The 21,772-nt window shown below is 43.1% G+C and overlaps 1 protein-coding gene across 1 annotated transcript in view; it reads right to left on the bottom strand.

Moving 5' to 3' along the window:
* Positions 1-888: 888 nt before the first annotated feature.
* Positions 889-21,772, bottom strand: part of LOC309397677 (uncharacterized protein) — a 33,307-nt gene continuing 12,423 nt past the window's right edge. The window contains exon 2 of the mRNA XM_081963918.1: positions 889-8,503. Coding sequence (XP_081820044.1) covers positions 6,202-8,298 — 2,097 coding nt within the window. The 5' untranslated portion in view covers positions 8,299-8,503 and the 3' untranslated portion in view covers positions 889-6,201. The remainder of the gene's footprint in view (positions 8,504-21,772) is intronic.

Here is a 21,772-nt window from a genome sequence, read left to right on the forward strand (position 1 = left end):
CCACCACTGCTCTATGCATCTGGATGGCTTCCTTCCAGCCTGATGATTTCTAAGGTTTTGTTTTTGGGTAAAACTTTTCCCACACTCCCCACATTTATAGGGCCTCCTTCCTGCCCCTCCTGGTGTCTCCGTAGTTCAGAAGAATCCACAAATCTATTCTCACCTTCTGGGCATTGATAGGGTCTCTCTCGGGTGTGAAGCCTCTGATGTTTAAATTAGGTGTGACTTTTCATCAAAACATCTCCACGTTCTTTTGTCTTCACCTTGTCTTCTCCGTGTTCCTGTTCTAAGAACACTCAATTTATCATCTAGAGGTAGTCCTCTACTTACGGCCACCACTGAACCCAAAATTTATGTTGCCAAGTTAAACACTTTAGTGAGTTTTCCCCATTTTACGACCTTTCTTCCCACACTTGTTAAGTGAAACACTGCAGTTGTATAGCTAGTCTCATGGTTGTTAAGTGAATCTGACTTCACCCTTCACGTTGCTTGTCAAAAGGTCGCAAAAGGAGATCAGGTGACCCTGGGACACTGCAACTGTCATAAATGTGAGTCAGTGGTCAAGCATCTGAATTTTGATCACATGACTATGGGGTTGCTGAGACATGGTCATGTCACTTTTTTCAGTGCCACTGTAACTTTGAATGGACACTAAATGAACCCTCCTTTTGCATTTCATCCATTTCCCTTTTTCTTTTCAAATTCTTAGAATCAAAGGGCTAGAAGGGACCTACTACAGAATAACAGAGGTGTAGACTTCTAGTCCCACCTTCCCGTATAAGAAGTCCTTATACGGTTCCCGACAATTTCACATTAGATGTTAGGTTTCCACACTCACATCAGATTTTCATTTTCACATGTAGGTTTCAGAAATCCGTCAAGCAGTGGTGTCAAAAATGTCTGTCTGCCTTCGCAGAGTTTATTTGGCTTTTATACAGTTTTAACAAGCAAAGCACAGAGCACCAATATATTGTTTTGGTTTACTCCCCCATTTTTTCCCTTGTGAATCCAGAATGCTATTCAGGCCAAGGTTAACTCCTTGATACGGCCTGTCTTTGCTCGGTGAGATAGTGGGCTAAAAGATAACAGGCTACTCGAGACCATAGCTGTAATGCATATGTCTGTGCGTAACCTTTCCTTTATTCCCACATCTGGTTCTGCTAATTAGGTGATCTTGTAGGTATCCAAGATAACCAGCTACTGAGATCATGGTAGCTTCCTAGGCATGTCTTTACGTAAGGTTACCTCTCATTCCTTCATCTCACTCTTTTTTGTTTTGTTTGACAAGGCATCGTAGGAGGGGCTAGTAAAAGAATCATAATCAAAAAAGCAACATCCTTGCAATTGTTTATACAGGGCATATATACTTGACCCTGAGTCAATGCAGGAGAGGGTTTAGGGCAAAAAGCTGTGATACATATGTTTTGCAAAGGGAGGGAAGATACTGAATAAAACAGCACCTACCAATTAAAATAGCACAAATAATGACTAAATAACTTAGAACATTTCCCAACAGACCTGTGGGTAACCAAGCCCAAAAACCTTCCCACCAAGATCCTAAGGTATCAATTTTCAAATCAGAGGCCAAATTATGTAAAATATTGAGCTGATGCTGGATAGTTCTGGATTCATCTAAAAGATTAAAACAACACATTAATTACTAAAATAGCTAAAAAGGTAGCATTAATTATTTTTACCAAATTACATACAACCGCATTAATATTAAAATGAGCGCAAGCAACAAGCGCTGGCACACCCACTATGAATATAGCCAATGCTACATATTCTACTTCATTAAGCAAAGCTGTCTCAGAGTCACAAGTAATGTCTGAAGTTGCTGTTTGGAAAGCAACACAGGAATTAACCAGCTGAGGCAACATTGTGCTTCACTAATGATAGCAGGAATGTAATTAAGTTTCTTGACCATATGTAAAAAATCATCCTTGCAGGAGCCAAACATAAGCAAAGTGAAAGGAAATCTCCTCAAAGCTGTACCATTTAAAACAGGTGAACTAATATGAAGACAGTGAGGTTTTTTTTTTTACTTAAAGATGTACAGTTAACTTCTTTTGCACATGTTGTATTCTCAGGAACTGCGACTATCAGTGTATACAAAGCAATTGCATCAGGGGGCAGATCATAAGCAATCAATCCCTAACGAGATATAGTCTTATCGTTAAAGTTTTCATCAAACCAGTGAAGTGTTGAATTACTGCAGACAGGATTCAAACAGGAACCAAACATGTAGAAAGCAAATGTTCCATGTCATATGATTCAGATAAGCAAGAGACATCCAGTGTATGTGATGTTAGCTGCACCCATAGATTTTTACTTCAGTCTCTGTTCAAATGAGTTTTGGGGTGAGATGACAGCAGCTATTGATAAAGAGAAGCAATTAACAAGTAAACTTAAGCAAATGATGACTAAGGACTTGGCAAAAATGGCAGCGCATAAGTTCTCGGGGATTTGTTTCACGTGTCGTTGTTGCAGCACTGCTTGTGCTTTGGTCAGGGTTTTCACATCACTGGACAGCTGGTCCAACAAGATCGTATTGGCTGCTGTGCCATCTGTAAAGCCACCTTGGTCATCTCTAGAACTGCATTTGGGAACTGGTACCACGATATCCTTAGCTAGACAAACACCACGTGCTAGAATCCACAAAGACCTGTAGAAGCAAGCACAGCATATCCTCATCCCCCTAGAGGGGGAGGCAAACAAACTTTTTAAACCTGTTATGTTACCCATGCCAAATTAGCCAAATTGGGGTACCCCAAATTGTTAGGTACCCAAGATCCCTCCTTTTTTATTTGTTTGAGAAGACTGCCTTAAAGGACCAATTAACACATTCCACAATGGCTTGACCTGTGGAATTGTAAAAAAGCCCATGAATTAAAACAATGTTTCAATTTGTACAAAATTGCAAAAAGGCCAATGAAAAATAGGCCAGGCCATTATCAGTCTTTAAAAAGAAAGTTTGCCCAAAGCAGTAATGGCTGAAAAAGGATGAAAAATAACATGATGAGCTGTTTCTCCTCATTGAAACGTGGCCCCAAAATAAAAACAGATAAATAAATTTACTTCTAGGGAGCCAGAGAGGGAACATAGATGACATCCATTTGCCGTAGTTGATTAGAGGCCAAACCACGGGGATTAACTTCCGTGTCCCCAGAGGGGGATGCCCCAAAACACTGGGGGCAAGATGAAACAATCTGCTTGGCCTGGTTGAGTGGAATATGACAGGCTTGTGCCAGCCCTCTGATATTCTGATGGAAAAAAAATCAAAAAATGAATCAAAAAAAAAAAAAGGTAAAACATGAACAGCTGCATCTGAGTTCCATACCTGTCGCTTTAAGAAAAAGGTTCTGGAAAAAACAAATGACTGCGTATGTGAGAAACAAAATATAAATGCTTTCAGTCTTATAATAGTTGCTGCAAAGTTAAAAACAAAGCCATAAGGTTAAGAATCAATCCTGGGTGTGATGTAAACACCTAGAAGATTAAAAATAAGTTGACACACATAATGAAAGTCAGAAATTTAGTTAAAAAGCTTGTTGAGAAAAGATGTGAAAAGCTAAAATAGCAACAAACAATTTTAAGTGTTGCAGGAACAACTGTATTGCAGGGTAGGAAACTTTCATGAGAGTCCTTATAAGCAATCTCTCCTCTCGTTCACCCTCCACCTGAAAAAACAGTCTTGCGAAAGCAGAGAAACGAAAGCAAAACGAATAGGAAAAGAAAAGTCATTAAACACGCAAGCCGAAGATCTTTAGGCAAATGATATGAAATACAGCCCACGTAGTCAGCTAAAGCACACTGAAGAGATAAATTATTCTGCAAATAAAATTGAAAACCAGATTTTGGAATAGGAAAAATAATACTAATTAAATCAGTCCAATTTCTACGTCCCAAGGACATCGATATGACTGGAGCAAAAAAGATTGTAACATTTCATGATGTTATACTTTTTCTGGAGCAATCTGCAATTCATAAACACTTAAATCATTTTTTATTTCTGAAAGCCAATTAGGTTGTATCTTTGGGGCTCCAATCAAAATATCATCCATGTAATGATTTACCAAAGCCAATGGATAACGCTTACGAAAAGGATTCAATGATGCAACATAAATCTGAATCAAAAAAGGACTAAGAAATGTATAAATCAACCAACGAAATAACTTTGGACATTTTGCTTTTAGCTTCGACCCTTGATGGAAAAGGCCGTGGGAGGTTGCAGACATAACCCGCCCTGGATTTTGAAATTCCAAATTACTTCGACAAGATGTTCCTATATCTTGACACACTTTAATCATATCTACCAAATCAGGATCGTTCCCAAGACCAATAATTGCCCTCCGGCATTTGGAAGTAGCATTTTCCTTTGCTAATTTCATCATCTTAATCTGAGCCTCAGAATTATCTATTTGTTGTTTTAAAGCATCCTTCAATCTGTTAGCAAAACCAGGATACAGTTCAGTAGCCTTTTGCCTGATATTATAGAAGGGCTGAGGCTTGCCATAAACCGGCACAGACTCTTCCTGAAGAGGAAAGGGGAGGGGAGGGAAGCGGCAGGCACAGAGAAAACGGACTTTTCCTGACCAGCAGTACAGTCAAACTTTTCCTGCAAAGCGAGGCAAAGAAGGATAGAAGAAAAGCAATCCTTTAAGCCAATTACTTCATGATTTTGTGGAATCAATTTAGGTGGACAGACAGAAAACATATCTTCTTTTTTCCCCTCCTCTTTTGCTAATTGTTCCTCTGATTGTGGAGAAGCAGAAGAATTAACCTCTCCATGAGGAGCTGAAAGACCAATTGAAGATGATTTGAGGGGAAGAATTTTTACTTGCTCACAATCAGGTGGAGGCTCTGTGGTCAATTGTTGTTCTGCCAAAACTTTAGAGCTAATTTTTTCCACTGCATGATGGCACTGAAACCATAGTTGTAAGATCTCGACTGGGGCTCTGGGTTCAAGATGTAAAGTTTGCCCTATTTTTTCCCAGTCACATAAATTAAGTGTTCCCCGTTCGGGGTACCAAAAACAACGTTTCCCTATCTCACCAACGAGCTTCCTCATTTCTGCCTCAGGTGTGGTAACACCTGACTTCTGTAACAAGAATTTAAGTTCTTGAACATGTTTTTGCTGCTGGTGAGACAGATTGCAACCCATATTTACCTCTGAGGGGTCGCGTAGGACGAAGCGGGCTTTGGGGTCTGTTCCAGACGGGAGGTAATTATGTTGGCTGTTGCTCCCCCGAAGGGTGTCTTTGGTTCCGAAGGGTGTCTTTGTTCCCGGGTTTCGGCACCAGATGTAGGTTTCAGAAATCCGTCAAGCAGTGGTGTCAAAAAATGTCTGCCTGCCTTCGCAGAGTTTATTTGGCTTTTATACAGTTTTAACAAGCAAAGCACAGAGCAACAATATATTGTTTTGGTTTACTCCCCCATTTTTTCCCTTGTGAATCCAGAATGCTATTCAGGCCAAGGTTAACTCCTTGATACGGCCTGTCTTTGCTCGGTGAGATAGTGGGCTAAAAGATAACAGGCTACTCGAGACCATAGCTGTAATGCGTATGTCTGTGTGTAACCTTTCCTTTATTCCCACATCCGGTTCTGATAATTAGGTGAGCTTGTAGGTATCCAAGATAACCAGCTACTGAGATCATAGTATCTTCCTAGGCATGTCTTTACGTAAGGTTACCTCTCATTCCTTCATTCACATCTTAGAATTAATTTGTTTTAAAAATTATAACAAAATTTAACTTAGCAAAGAACATTTGCAAGGAAGTTATTTTAATGGACAAACTCCAGGAGGCAAGAGGCTCCAATTGGCAAGGAAAAGAATTCTCATGTTACTCACACCTGCAACGTTTTCCTCCTGTGTGGATTTTCATGTGCATCTGAAGATCTGATGATCAGATAAAAAACTTTGCCACATCCTAAGCCCTGATACATCACACTTTAATCATTTAAACGGCATCTTTTGCTATATGGATTTGAGTTTGATTTTTAAGGGACGATTTAAAAGAAAATGCTCTCCCACGATCTAAGAGTTTCTAATTTTTCTCCCCTTTATGATCTCTTACGTGGCTTCTAAGGGTTGAACAACCATGAACAACTGTTCTACCATCAGGGCCTATTAGGGCTTTTTCCATGTCATTCTTCTCCTGTCTCCCTTTTGAACAAAACATTACCACACGCTGTGCATCTCTACGGCTTCACTCGTGAATGGATCTTTTGATGCTTTCCAAGGTGTTGTTTTTGGGAAAAACGTTTCCCACACTCCACACATAAGTATGGCTTCTCCCCCGTGTGGATTCTCAGATGAACCCGAAGCAGTGTTGCTGTGATAAAACTTTTCCCACACTCCCCACATATATAGGGCCTCTCTCCTGTGTGGATTCTCAGATGAACCCGAAGCAGTGTTGCTGTGATAAAACTTTTCCCACACTCCCCACATATATAGGGCCTCTCCCCTGTGTGGATTCTCAGATGAACCCGAAGCAGTGTTGCTGTGAGAAAACTTTTCCCACACTCCCCACATATATAGGGCCTCTCTCCTGTGTGCACCTTCTGATGTCTCCGAAGTTCAGCAGACTCCACAAATGTTTTCTCACATTCTGAGCATTGATAGGGTCTGTCTTTAGTGTGAAGTCTCTGATGTCGAATTAGGTTTGACTTGTAGCCAAAACATCTCCCACATTCAGGGCATTGATGGGGTCTTTCTCCGGTGTGAATTCTCTGATGTTGAATTAGCTTTGACTTTTCACCAAAACACTTCCCACATTCTGGGCACTTTTCATTTTTCTGATTGGAAGGATTTTCTCCTTTGTGAATCCCCTCATGTTTTCTAAGATAATATTGGTAACGAAAAGTTTTCTCACACTCTGAGCATTTATATTGCTTCTCTAAGTGGCTTCTCTGATGCCACCGAAGTGTATATTTCCGGGTAAAAGATTTCTCACACAAAGAGCACTTGTGGCATTTCTCACCCGTGTGGATTTGGCAGTGATATCTAAGGGATGATGAACGACCAAATGCTTTCCCACATTCTAAGCATTTGAACTTTTTTTCCCCCCTGTGAACGTTCTCATGATTTCTGAGGATTTCTGTTGTACGGAAAAATGTTCCACACTCGATGCACATATAGGGCTTCACCCCTGTATGGATACTCTGATGTCGAAAAAGAGCTTCCTTAAAAGAAAAACATTTATTACAATCATTACATTTATAGAGTTTTTCTCCCCTGTGCGTCATTTGATGTCTCTTAAGGCTAGAAGAATTGACAAATCTTTTCTCACATTCTGGGCATTGATAGGGTCTTTCCCCAGTGTGAATTCTCTGGTGTTGAATTAGAGTTGACTTGCAGTTGAAACATCTCCCACATTCTGGGCACTCATGTGGTCTATACACTTTTTCTCCCCTGTGTGCCCTTTGGTGTCTCCGAAGTTCAGAAGAATCCACAAATCTTTTCTCACATTCTGGGCATTGATAGGGTCTATCCCCAGTGTGAAGTCTCTGATGTCGAATTAGAGTTGACTTTTCACCAAAACATCTCCCACATTCTTGGCATTCATGGGGTTTTTCCCCAGTGTGAATTCTCTGATGTCTCAGCAGACAAGATTTGCTGGAAAAAGATTTCCCACATTCTAGGCACGTTTTGCTTTCGTCCTTTGTGTGTGTTTTATTATGTTGGCAAAGAGATGAACTCTGAGTGAAACGCTTCCCACATTCTAGGCATTTATAAAGACTCTGAGCTGTGTGAATTTTCTCATGTCTTCTAAACAATTGTTTATAACGGAAAGATTTCCCACACTCCAGACATTGATAAGATTTCCCTCCAGTGTGGATTTGCTGATGTTTAAGCAGCTGCGAGGTTTGGGAAAAGCACAGCCCACATTTCACACACTTGCAGAGCTTCTCTTCAGTCGGGCTGTTGTGAGGCCTAGAGAGACGCCGTCTCTCAGGAAATCTTCCCCAGCGCTTCCAGGACTCCTGAGATCTCTTTCCCTGGTGGATTCCCTGATGAGCTCCAAGGTCGGAGCCTTTAACAAAACGCTCCCCGCACTCTCCGCATTTGTAAGGCTTCAGTCCAGGGTGGCTCCGGAGATGTTTGGCAAAGCTCCACACTCCAGGAAAGGATTTTCCACAAAGGAAACACAGGTGGGATCCATTCCCCGTGTGCAGCTTCCTGTGGATCAAAAGGAGGGACCGGTAAGCAAAGGATTTCCCGCAATCGGAGCATTTGAAGAGTCTTCCCTGATTCCTCTTGGGGGACTCTTGGCCAAAGTGTTCCCCCCTCTGCATAGTCTCCAAGGGATGCTCACTTCCAGGGATTTCTTTCTGAGGAAACTCTAACGAGGAGAACTTTGACCAAAAGGTTGGAAGATGGGCAGGAGGAGGAGCTCCAGCATGAGTCCGAAAGCTGAGAAGACGAAACCTCTGGTCCTGGTGACTGACCCAGATTAGATCCTGCAAGCAGAGCTTTGTCCAAAGGTTTTCCTGGTGGCACCTGCAGGATGAAGAAAAAAGAAGTGAAGGAGAGAGGAAGATTTATTTTCTTCAGCTCTCCAAATAGCCCAAACAATAGCTGGGAGACACCCCCCCCATAGGAAGACTGGTGGGGTCCTCGAAGCCTCTATTCCCCCCACTCACCCTAGAATTAAAGCCATGCTGGGATGCCCCCTGTGGAGCTGACCTCCCCTCCCCTTACTATGATGAGAGGGATGGCTGACAGAATCCCTGTTGCTCCCCATTTGCCTGCCTGAACTGGGGATGATCCCTTCCTTTTCCTTTTGCTCAGTTTGGGTGGGGGAGATGATACTATAGGATATGAGAGAAACTGCAAAGACCCCTTATAGGATTTATATGTTCTGGGTAGAGCTAATTGTGTACAGAATACAACCCATGTAGATATTCATGGACACTGTTCTTTGGGCCAGCACAGATTGAATATGTTCTTCCTCCTAGAATGGCTTCCTATTGTTGCTTTATAGTTAAGGGAGGATGCAAAAAGATTGATTGGGGCCAGCAATGCAGTTTGAACACAACAGGGAACAAACAGCTTCCATTAAAAAAATTGACCCTAGTATATATGGACCTAAAGAGGAAGACCGATGGAAGCCTATCACTTCTAGAAGGAAACAACAACTGAGAGCGAATCCCCTTCTATGTATCCTCCTCCACTCCAAGGAAGCCCCTCTGGAACTGAACAATCGCTGTCATGTTCTCCCCCTGGAAGGAAATATGCGGCCACCCAGGAAAGAGCAATAGTTTCTAAAAAAAAGAGGCAAAATCCAGCATTTCTATAACAGGAAGAAAATATCCCTGCATTTCTTAGGGAAAGAAGGCGAATTTCAGTCACAGGTGATTCAATTACTAGGGAAACAGAAACTATAGTCGATCTAGGCAGGTATGTTATCTCCCTGAAGCAAAAATCAAAGATGGAAGAGAAATAATCCAACCCATGGAGTTATACCCCTTTCTTCTACTGCACCTGGAGACCAATAAGACAACAATGAATCTGAAAAGAGCAGATTATGGTTCCCATTTACAAGAAAAGGAGGTGGGAGGCCCTGGAAACTACAAACCATTCAGCCCAACATCAATATCTGGGAAGATCCTGGAAAGAATAATAAAAACACAGCTCTTCGAACATCTAGAGACAATGTGATAAATAAAAGCTATTATGGGTTTATTAAAACAGATCATGCCAAACCAATCTTTTTTCCTTATTTGACAAGAACGGTTAGTCTAGACTAGAAAAGAAGGATTGGGGGTGACAGGATAGCTATTCCCGTATTTGAGGGGCTGCCAGAATGAAGAGGAGGTCAGCCTACTCTCCAAAGGACCAGAAGGCAGGAGGAGAAACAGTGGGTGGAAAGTGGGGGTGGGGGGGACCCAGGAAACTACAAACCATTCAAGGAGAGAAGCAAGCTGGAATTAAGGAGAACCTTCCTAACAGGGAGGACAATTAATCAGTGGAGCAACTGGTTTGCAGAGGCTGTGGCTGCTACAACACTGGGGTCTTTTAAGAAAAGAAGGGACAGCCACCAGTCCGAAATGGTATAGGGACTCCTGCTTGAGCGGGGGGCTGGACTAGGAGACCTCCAAGGTCCCTTCCCGCCCTATTCTGAGGGATAAAACCAACCAACAAGGGGCTGCCACATCCCACCCTCCTTTAGAGCAAAACTGGGAAAATAATGATTTTTTTTCAGATTCTACTCAGCTTTCTAGAAACAGATGTAAACAATTAAAACAGTAGAAGAAAAGCAAACAATATTCATTCGCTATCATTTAAATAAAGGCAAAAACAAAAGTGGATCTTTTCTCCATGGGAATTTGAACCTTTTTCTTCCCCTCAACAAAAACCCTCCACCCCCCACCCCCCCATTGAAGAGAGAAGGGTGGGTATTTCTTTCATTCACCCAATAATCCCCCCCCCTTTAAGCCCTTCAAGGAAAAGCCCCCTTTCCCTCTGTGGGCCTAGGCTTCCCCCCCTTTGCCCAAGAAAAGAGCACAGATGTTTAATAAACTTAGGAAACTGAAGGCAGACATAACCTGTATACAGGAAGTGCACATTTAAAGGGAACATATTCACTTACTGGAAAACACAAAATTTGGAAAATTATATACAGCTTTGGCAGACAGGAAAAAAGAGGGATAGCAACAGTGGTGGGTTCCTACCGGTTCGCACCGGATCGCGCGAACCGGTTGAAGACCGAACCCGGAAGTAACCAGACCCGGAAGTAACCGGGAACCGGCAGCGGTCCTGTCACTTTATCCCCCTTGCCATCCCAACGGAGCTCGCTCACTCCCCCGCCCGTCCGCACTAAGCTAGCTAGCTCAGCTAGCCGCTCATTGATTGGCTGGAGTTCAGCCAATCAGTGAGCGGGCTGGAGGCGACCCGTTTAAAAGCGGGTCGTCCTCCATTTCAAAACTCCCTTCTCTTCGCTGGGACCTTGCTGCTTCCCTCAGGTAAGCAACTAAGCACGAGGGGGGGCGGCGGGAGGCTTGCTTCGCCGAGGAAAGGCCTCTGGGCCTTTCCGAGACGAAGCGCCGTGGTCGCGTAGGCGGCGCAGCCGCCTGGAGCTTTGCATCGTCTCGGAAATGCCTTCGGGCCTTTCCGAGACGAAGCGCCGTGCTCGCGTAGGCGGCGCAGCCGCCCGGAGCTTTGCATCATCTCGGAAATGCCTTCGGGTCTTTCCGAGACGAAGCGCCGTGCTGGCGTGGGTGGCAAGCCTCCGCGAGGCTAGGCCAAAAGCCCCCCCCCCTCTCCAGCCTTAAGCAGTCTTAAACATTCTTACCTGTCCTGCTGCCTCTCTGCCTGTCTGCTGCCTGTTGCATCCATCCATCGCATCGGAGAGCTGCTGATTCTGCCTGCTGGTAAGTAACCTGGCTTTTTTTCTTTTATTTTTTAAATGTATTTTAAAATAATATTTTATTTATTGTGCATAGAATTTTTAAAAATAATTTTACTTAAAAGTATTGAGTGTAGAATATTTTAAAATGGTTTACTTCAATTTATTGTGTGTGGATTCTTTTTTTAAAATTGTCTTAGACTATTTAAAAAAAGATTCTATCCAAAATAAATTAAAATAAACCATTTTAAAATATTCTATACTCAATACTTTAAGATGTATTGTGCATATAATTGTTTTAAATTGTTTAATTGTAGTATGGAATATTTTTAATGGTTTAATTTTAAATTATTGTGTGTGGAATAGTTTGAAATGGTTACAGTATAAATTATTGCTGGTGGAATAATGGTTACAGTTGGTACAATACCTTAAAATAGTTATAGTATAAATTATTGCTGGTGGAATACTTAACAATGGTTTTTAAGGATTTTTTTTTATTTATAGAATATTCTTTTTTAAATTATTGTTTGGGAATTTTTATGTTTTAATTGTTTATAAAATATATTTACTACAAGAAATGTTATTCCTTCTTGCAAATGTTTTATTTGTGATGCAATATGTTGCTTTTAAGTGTACAGGTTGGTGTATGGTATGTGTCTCAAGGTGGCTTCTTTTCTATGGGCAGGCCAGGTTGGTGCAAGGCAGCTTTGCCAGATTTTGTGTGTTTCTGTGTGATACCTGGTTGTTTATGTAATTGTGATGTGGTTGCTGGTTCTGTGAGCTTCCTGGCACTGTCCTTTATAATTTCCCACAATGCCTTGATGGTTTTGATTCCAGTGGCTTTGTCTTTCCTGTCCTTAGGGTTAGGGGGGAAAAAAACACTGGTTTCATTTGCAGTCTTTGGGGGGGGACGACAAAAAGGAGAAAGAGGGAGGAGGTGGGAGAAAGTGGGATCCTTGCTGCTTTCTGAGCTTGGTGGTTTTTTTACAGACATTTCACTACCAAACTAGGTAACATCATCAGTGCTAGATGGGGTTGTGGGGAAAGGAGGAGGAGGAGAAGTCGAAGGACAAAAAGGAAAAAGATAAGGAGGGAGAGGACTGTGGGGTCCTTTGGTGTTCTCTGAACTTGGTGGTTTTTAATTATTTTTAGGGAATTTTTATTTATTTATTGTTTATATAAAGTTTATTACAAGAACTGTTATTCCTTCTTGCAAATGTTTTATTTGTGATGCAATATGTTGCTTTTAAGTGTACAGGTTGGTGTATGGTATGTGTCTCAAGGTTGCTTCTTTTCTATGGGCAGGCCAGGTTGGTGCAAGGCAGCTTTGCCAGATTTTGTGTGTTTCTGTGTGATACCTGGTTGTTTATGTAATTGTGATGTGGTTGCTGGTTCTGTGAGCTTCCTGGCACTGTCCTTTATAATTTCCCACAATGCCTTGATGGTTTTGATTCCAGTGGCTTTGTCTTTCCTGTTCTTAGGGTTAGGGAAAAAAACTGGTTTCATCTGCAGTCTTTTGGGGGGAAATTGTTTGTGTGTGTGTGTGTGTGTTTTCCTGGCACTGTCATAGTTTGTGTTTGTGGGTATGTAATGTCCCGCAGTTATCTACACATTAATAATGATCAAGTGCTAATAATATTTCCTTATACATTTTAGTGACCTTTCCTTTCATAATTGGTGTTTTCTTTCATACTTTTAGATTTCTAATTGCTGTTTCTGTTAGTTAGCAATTGATAAAACAAATTCCACGTGAAAAAGTATTCAAAGCCTTCTTGGTTTTAATTGTCAATTTATTCATTCTTGCACATTCTAATATTTATTCATTTTCATATCTTTGTTTTTCCCACTGTTGTGCAAACACAATTCCAACAGCTGTTAACATGTGTAAAATTAAATATGTATTTATTCCCTTTGAAATACAAGTAGTAAGTAGTAAGCTACTTACCTTCTGTAAGTAGCTCTTTTATTGTTTTGTGTACTTATTTTAATCTTATTTAAGTAGTAAGTGCACAAAATAATAAATTTCCTTTTTTATATCTTCTTTTTGTAGATCATTCATTGGGGCAAAAAATTCAGTGACATTGTCTTGGCCACTCCCATCCGGTCACATGACTGCCAAGCCACTCCCACCCGGTCACAAGGCCGGCAAGCCACTCCCACCCGGTCACATGGCCGGCAAGCCACTCCCACCAGGTCACATGGCTGGCAAGCCACTCCCACAAAGGAGGCCACACCCACAGAGTAGGTTCCAAAAAATTTTGAAACCCACCACTGGATAGCAACCTATGTAAAAGCAAAAATAAAGTCCAAATTAGTCTACTCCAACGAAGAAGGCAGGATTCTAATGATTGAATTAGAAACAACACAAAAACAAATCTTATTAATAGTGATATATGCACCAAATCAGAAACAAGAGGAATTTTATAGGAAATTGCACAATAAAATAAATGAATAAGAGTATGAAAATATTTGTTTAATTGGGGATTATAACGCAATAGTGGAGAAAAAGATGAACTATGAAAGTAAAAAAAAAAAAGACAAAACCAATTACCTAAATCCTTTTCCGAGATGGCACAGAATATAAACTACACAATATTTGGAGAGAAATGCACAAAACAAGAAAGCACTATACCTTCTATTCGAACACGCATCAGTCTTGGTCGAGAATAGATATTGCCTGGACATCATTTGGACTACGTAACCAATTAGAGGAAATCAAAATTGAAACAAATAAGTGGGCGGATCATAACCCAATAAAATTAAAATGGAAAGGCCAAAAAAGAAGAAAAAGATGGATGATGAACCCAGATATCGTAAAAGAAACAGAATACACTCAAATGCTAGAGAAAGAATCAAAATTATTTCTTAGAATGAACAAAAAAGAGGATACCTCAATGCAAAATCTCTGGGATACCATGAAAGCGTACTGTACATAAGAGGCCTCACGATCGGCTATATAGCAAGAAAAACAGAAAACAAAAAGATCAACAAGAACGTATGCAAAAAGAACTTAGTGAAGCCGAAACTGAATTACAGAAAGACCCAAAGAATAAAATTAAAAAACACAAAAGAGGGATGATAAAACATAAGATTAATTCAATAACCCAAAAAGAATTAGCACAGAAAATTTAAGCGGCCATACAAAATTAGGTTCAACAAGCCAACAAACCCGGACGATGGCTGGCATACAGATTGAAAAATGAAAGAGAAAAAAGAATGATATATCTACTAAAAGATGACAAAGGAAATATTCAACATAAATCGGAAGAAGCAAATTATTCAAAAATATTTCACAAAATTATACGGGCAGATAGTATGGAGGAAACTAAGATAAAACAATTTAAACCAAGAAAAGAAAAATCCAATCTCGAAAGAACAAAGCGAGGAGATAAAGAGGCCAATAACGACAGCAGAAGTAGAATTAGTCCTGAAAAACCAGAAGAAGAATAAAACCCCAGGACCAGATGGAATCCCGGTGGAGTTATTCAAATATAATCAAATAATATTGGAAGAACTAGGATTGGAAATGATTAATGAAGTTTTAGAAAAAGCCAAGATGCTTGAATCATGGATAGAAGTAATATCGCTCATCCCTAAAGAAGCAGCTAACTTACAAGAAATTCAAAACTATAGATCAATTTCACTATTGAATTCCGATTATAAATTATTTGCAGCAATTATGGCAGGAAGAATTAAACTAGTGCTAAATGAATGATCAAAATGGATTTTTTTCTTACACACATTAAAAATAATACGAGAGTCATCCTAGATATATTAGAATATTATGAGGTACATCCGTAAAACCAATTGGCACCGTGTTTCCCCGAAAATACAACCTGTCCCGAAACTAAACCCTTGCCACAATTTTCGCGTGGGCAAAAATATAAGCCCACCCCCGAAAACAAACCTCCTGGACAACCTCCGCACTCCAGCCAGGCAGAGCACCGCTCACTGACCTAGCGTTATCCCGAAAGCGCCAAGTCGCAGGAGCCGGGGGGGGAGCGCTCACGTTGCTTGCTGCCTTCGGGATACCGCTAGGTTGGGGAGTGGCGTTCTGTCTGGCCAGAGGGGAGAGTTGCTGGGCAGCGGCTCCCTTGTGAACTGGCTCCCGAAGAGCCGGGCACAACCTCAGGGGCGAAGCACCCATGAGGTAACCATGCCCACGAGCAGCCGCCCAGCAAATCCCCTCTCCAGCCGGGAAGAACGCCATTCACTGACCCAGGGGGTATCCCTAGGGTGCCAAGCCATGTGGTGCTCTGCCCACCCCCCCAGCTCCTGTGGCTTGGCACATTCGAGATACCCCCTAGGTCAGTGCATGGAGCTCTGCCCGGCTGGAGAAGGGGGTTGTGCGAGCACCTGTTCTGCCCGCAGCTTCACCAAGCCCTTGCGCAGCTCTCCCAGGCCACTGCCACCGGCCGCTTGATGCACAAAAAACATTCGACAATGTAATCTGGAAGTTTATAACAACTCAATTAGATAGGATGAAATTTGGAGAAAAATTTACAAAAATGATAGAAGAACTACATAACACCCAGACAGCCAAATGGCGAAATTTGTGCCAAAATGGACAAATTAACAAAAGAAATTCAGGGAAAAGAAAAGACAGATTATCAGATATGGGGAAAATGGAATAGGTGGAGATAGGAAAGAAACAAAGGTCAATGAAAGAAGCCAATAAATCCCATAAATAGAAGTTAAGGAGGATTAACATGTACTGTATATATGCACTCAAGAGAGCTTAAACTTATTAGAGGTAATCACCCAATATATCAGATAGATAAGTAAAATAAGTGGGATAAAAATGGTGAAACTCAAATATATTAGAAGGGGAAATAACATAAGGAGAATTGAACCGATTTGAAACTGCTATAAGAAGGAACATGAAGTTCCAATATATTGCCTAAATGTAGTTTATGTCTAAGTTTTGTTTGTGTGCATTTTGTATGTTTGAAAATATTTTTTAAAGCAAAGAATATTCATTTTCTACCATTTAAATAAAGGCGAAAGAAAGTGGATCTTTTCTGCCTTGGGAAAAGATTCAACTCAATCCAAGCCATTTGAACCCTTTTTCTTCCCCTACAGAAAAACCCTCCACCCCCCATTGGAGAGAGAAGGGCGGGCATTTCTTTCAGCCACCCAATAATCCCCCCCCCTTAAACCCTTGGAGGAGAAGCCCCCTTTCCCTCCGTGGGGTGACGCTTCCCCCCCTTTGCCCAGAGGCTCCCCGTCCAGCCCCGCGTCCCCCCGCACCTCCCTCCTGGCACCGACTCGGGGCTACCTTCCTCCTGGCGGGGAGAAGCCCTCCTGGCAGCCCGAGGGAGAGCGGGAGCCCCACCTGGCCGGAGCGGGGCCCAGGAGCAGCTCTGCCGGACGCCCAGAAGTTGCCCAGCCGCCCAAAATGCCGCAAGTGGCGAAAAGGGCAGCAAAACTACCAGAAATTCAGCTCCCATACAAGGTGGAGAGGGAGACCGAGAGTAGGTTCCTAGAGAGGCCCCACGGATGCTTCTCCCCGCCATTTCCGGTCCCCATTCCCCCCTGAGAGACTGGGGGAGTCGCTCTAGCCCCTCTTTCCTCTTCTCCCCTTTGATCAGCTGTAGATTCGTGGTCCGGCAAGGGCCGCTTCCCCCTCGGAGGACGCTGGGCGAGAGCCGCCTCTTTCCCAGCCGGGCGGAGTCCAGAAGGGCCCCGAGCCTTCCCCTCCCTCTCCCCACCCCCTCATCACCCAGGACTGGGAAGAGGCGACCGGGGATCCCCGCTCCCTCCTTCCCCCGAAGTTTGGGGTGGACTTGGAGGCGACACCGGGCGCTGGGATCCCCCATCCGGCACCTAGCAAGGCTGAGACGGCTGGGGAGGATGGGCTCCGTAGTAGAGACACAGGCCGACATTTAACGAGGATTCCCTTCCAGCCTTGGAAGTCAGCCAAGCCCTCCATCCATTCATTGCCCGCCGGCCGGTCTCCCTGCAGCAGAGGCGGCCCTGTGGAGGTGGAAGGAAGGAACCCCCCCCTCCTCCCACCAGGTGCAAAGGGCGAAAGTTGAATTCCCTGCCTTTCATCCCTTCCCAAGGAGCTCCGTCTCCACGCAGGGGCGCCTCTTCCCGGGTGGGTTGGGGGGAAATGCGGCATCGAAACTGCAAGTGGATGAGACACGTGGACCAGGGGCTTTAATGGGAGGGCTATTTGCCAATTGTAGAAAAGGGGCGACATGTTTCCCTTATTGTGCATCTCTGGGCATCAGGAAGGAACATCCCGTAAGCTTTGCTTTCATCCTGGTTTGCCCCGTGTGCCTCTTCTGGTGTCTCCGAAGTTCAACAGAGTCCACAAATCCTTTCTCACATTGTGGCCATTGATGGGAGTGACAGGTGTGAAAACTGACAGAATAACAGACTTGGAAGGGAACCTGGAGGTCCTCAAACTCAACACACACACACCCAGCAAGAGATCCTATGCCTGTGATGGTGAACCTGTGGCAACCTATTTCGCCCTCCCCAGGCTCCAAGAAAGCCCTGCGTGCATGCATGGAACAGCGGGAGGGGGGAGGGGTGTCACACGTGTCACAGGTGCCACATGGAGTCATATTTGGTTGCATCCCAATTGTCAGCTCTGGCCCTCATGCGGTGGGCCAGCCAACTCATTGTTCGCCCTCTCCAGCCTTCAGGAAAGCCTCCGAAGCCTGGGGAGGGGTTGTATATGTGTGTGTGGGGGGTCACCATCCTGTCACTCCTATTTCTCTCCTTTGGACTAGACGTAATCAGCAACCTTTCCTCTTATGCTGTAGCCTCCATTCCCATATTTATCTTTCTTGCCCTTCCCTGCATCCTTTTCTAGTTTTAACACCTTTTTTGTATCATGGTACAAAATGTACAAAACCTCAGAGATGAACTTTAGCCCAACCTGGAATGTTTAAAGATGTTCATAAATTTACGGTTTGAAACACTTGGAGGGTTGCAAAGAAAGCCCTGGGAAGAGGAGCTAATTTTCATGAGACTTTGCCTTGCCTCTTTTGGAAAGAAAAATGATATTGGGGTCAAGACGGATATAGCTTTTTCCACTTTTTTTTTCCACCTCTTCAATTTTGTTTTTCCCTCACTTCCTTTTTTTCAGTTCCTTCTCCTTTCTTTTCTTGCACTTTAACTTTTCCTAAAATTTAAGAAAGCTTACAAACTTCTATATGATTTTCAGGGGTTGATCCACTATTAGACACTGTTCCACAATCACGGCATAGTGGGGATTTTCCCATGTCATTTTTCGGATGTGCCCCTTTTGAGTAAAATTTGATCACACTCTATGCCAGTGTTGGGTTTCTACCGGTTTGCACCATTTCTCCCGAACCAGTAGCTCTCCCGTCAAGCAGAGAGCAAACCGGTTCTGTTGCTTTGAAAGTGGGCCCACCCACTTTCATCAAAATTTTGATTAAACGTTGTACAGATATCTGCTTGAATGTAAACTTGAGGAAAAACATGATAAGGAAACTATGGATGCCTGGGCAAAAAATTGTGGTTGCAATGTTGAATTGGCTAAATGGGAAAGACTTTAGACACTCAATCAGAAATGAACAATGGCCACGACCTACAAGGAAATTCTGTACAAGATGTTCTACACATGGCACCTTCCCCCAGCACCGCTCTCTGAAATGTTTAAAAATTTGGCCCCAAATTGTTGGAAGGGCAAGAAAACATCAGGCACCTTTTTCCATATGTGGTGGACATGCAACAAGGCAAAAAGATATTGGAGAATGGTACAATTATGGCTGGAGCAAATGGTGGGAGATCAAATTCTGTTCAAACCAGAATTTTTCCTCCTAGGTATAAAACCAGAGGGGTCTAAGAAGGATGTGCTTTATTTAGTTATCCATGTATTGACAGCGGTGCGAATAACCCATGCGCAGTATTGGAAGAAAGGAAGTATCCCATCAGAGTTAGACATCATTAGGGAAATCTTGGCCTGTGCGCGAGCAGATAAGGCTCACCCTAGAATTAAAAAATAAAGGGGAGTCGGAATATTATGAAGTTTGGAACAGATTTTATTATTGGTAGAAGACACGGTGACAAGACTGGAACAAACTGTAAATAATTGGAGAGAAGGATAGATAGTGTACTAAGTAGACTGACAGCTAATGGATGAGATTATGTACATATACTATGATTGTATGGCCATAATGGCTTCGCTGTGCAGCACTATTTTAAATGCAAAAATAAAAATAAAAATATATTTTAAAAAAAGAAAAAGGGGCCCACCCACCAGTCCCTGGGTTAGACCTACCTCTATTTCAGCTTCTGAAGCCCAGCTGATCAAGGGGGGGGGGGCAGATTGATTTGCTGCTCCTCAGCTGTTTCCCTTGCTTTCAGAGCAAGTTTCTTTTAAGTGCGCACGCACAATCAGCAAACCCACAGGAGGCACCACTGCTCTATGCATCTGGATGGCTTCCTTCCAGCCTGATGATTTCTAAGGATTTGTTTTCGGCTAAAACTTTTCCAACACTCCCCACATTTATAGGGCCTCCTTCCTGCCCCTCCTGGTGTCTCCGTAGTTCAGAAGAATCCACAAATCTATTCTCACCTTCTGGGCATTGATAGGGTCTCTCTTGGGTGTGAAGCCTCTGATGTTTAAATTAGGTGTGACTTTTCATCAAAACATCTCCACATTCTTTTGTCTTCACCTTGTCTTCTCCGTGTTCCTATTCTAAGAACTCTCAATTTATCATCTAGAGGTTCTCCTCTACTTACGACCACCATTGAACCCAAAATTTCTGTTGTCAAGTGAAACACTTAAGTGAGTTTTACCCATTTTACGACCTTTCTTCCCACACTTGTTAAGTGAAACACTGCAGCTGTATAGCTAGTCTCATGGTTGTTAAGTGAATCTGACTTCACCATTCACGTTGCTTGTCAAAAGGTCACAAAAGGGGATCAGGTGACCCTGGGACACTGCAACCGTCATAAATGTGAGTCAGTGGTCAAGCACCTGAATTTTGATCACATGACTATGGGGTTGCTGAGACATGGTCATAAGTGACTTTTTTCAGTGCCAGTGTAACTTTGAATGGACACTAAATGAACCCTCCTTTTGCTTTTCATCCATTTCCCTTTTTCTTTTCAAATTCTTAGAATCAAAGGGCTAGAAGGGACCTACTACAGAATAAGAGAGGTGTAGACTTCTAGTCCCACCTTCCCGTATAAGAAGTCCTTATACGGTTCCCAACAATCTCACATTAGATATTAGGTTTCCACACTCATATCAGATTTTCATATTCACGTCTTAGAATTAATTTGTTTTAAAGATTATAACAAAATTTAACTTAGCAAAGAAAATTTCCAAGGAGGCAATTTTAATGGACAAACTCCAGGAGGCAACAGGTTCCAATTGGCAAGGAAAAGAATTCTCATGTTACTCACACCTGTAAGGTTTTCCTCCTATGTGGATTTTTTATATATATACAATTTTTATTTTATTTTTAATTTTCAAAACAGACACAACGCAAAGAATGGGGCATTGGTTCTTACCTGATACGCCCCTTCTCTAAGCAGGTGGAGACTGCGGTCATGCATGGGTTAACTCAGTCAGTAACCAATAGAACTGAGTCTACCAAAGTGATGTCATCGCCTCTGAGGAGCATGCTCCCGCTTTTCTTGACGAGGGAGATAAGTAGACTGCTGTGCGGTGAACAATCGCTTTCCGCTATGTGACTACCAGTGACGTGCGGTGAGGTTTATGGCTGGTGAGGCTGGTGACGTCATCAGGAAGGCGGGGAATGGGACGTGTGCAGGAGGCTGAGGCAACCTCAGCCTCCTGCACACGTGGTCCCATTCCCCAACTTCCTGAGTTAACATGAAGAGGACTGCGGAGCGCGAGCCGCGGTCCCCTTCATGTTGACTCAGGAAGGCAGGGAATGGGACCATGTGTGCCTTTTCCCTTTTCCCTTTTTTTTTTCTTTTCATGATGAGAGCGGTGAGGCTCTGCCTCCCCTGCCCGCAAGTCCCTGGTGACTACATAACATGCTCCCAGATCATCCCTGCGAGGTAGGCCAGGACCCCAAGGGTGGGGATGACCGGTGTCTCCTGCCCGGAGAAGGGGTGTATCAGGTAAGAACCAACGCCCCATTCTCCCAAGTTGGTAGAGACAGCGGTCATGCATGGGACGTACCAAACCTGGCGTGTCCCCGGGAGGGCATGAGATTGGCCTAGGAGCTAGAAGAAGGAAGAACCTGCTGGAGGACTCGCCGTTCGAAAGCTGCATCTGCCGATGCATATCTATCCACCTTGTAATGTCGTATAAACGAATTAGGAGGAGACCTGGTCGCTGCCTTGTAGATCTCTTCCACTGTCGGACCCACGCCGCTGACATAGCCGTGCTTCATGTGAAATGAGCCGTAATGTTAGGTGGAGGAGTGAGATGATGCATGCTGTAAGCTTGAGCAATGGCA

The sequence above is a fragment of the Natrix helvetica genome, assembly GCF_964273705.1.
Source record: "Natrix helvetica genome assembly, chromosome: 1".
Taxonomy (NCBI): domain Eukaryota; kingdom Metazoa; phylum Chordata; class Lepidosauria; order Squamata; family Natricidae; genus Natrix; species Natrix helvetica.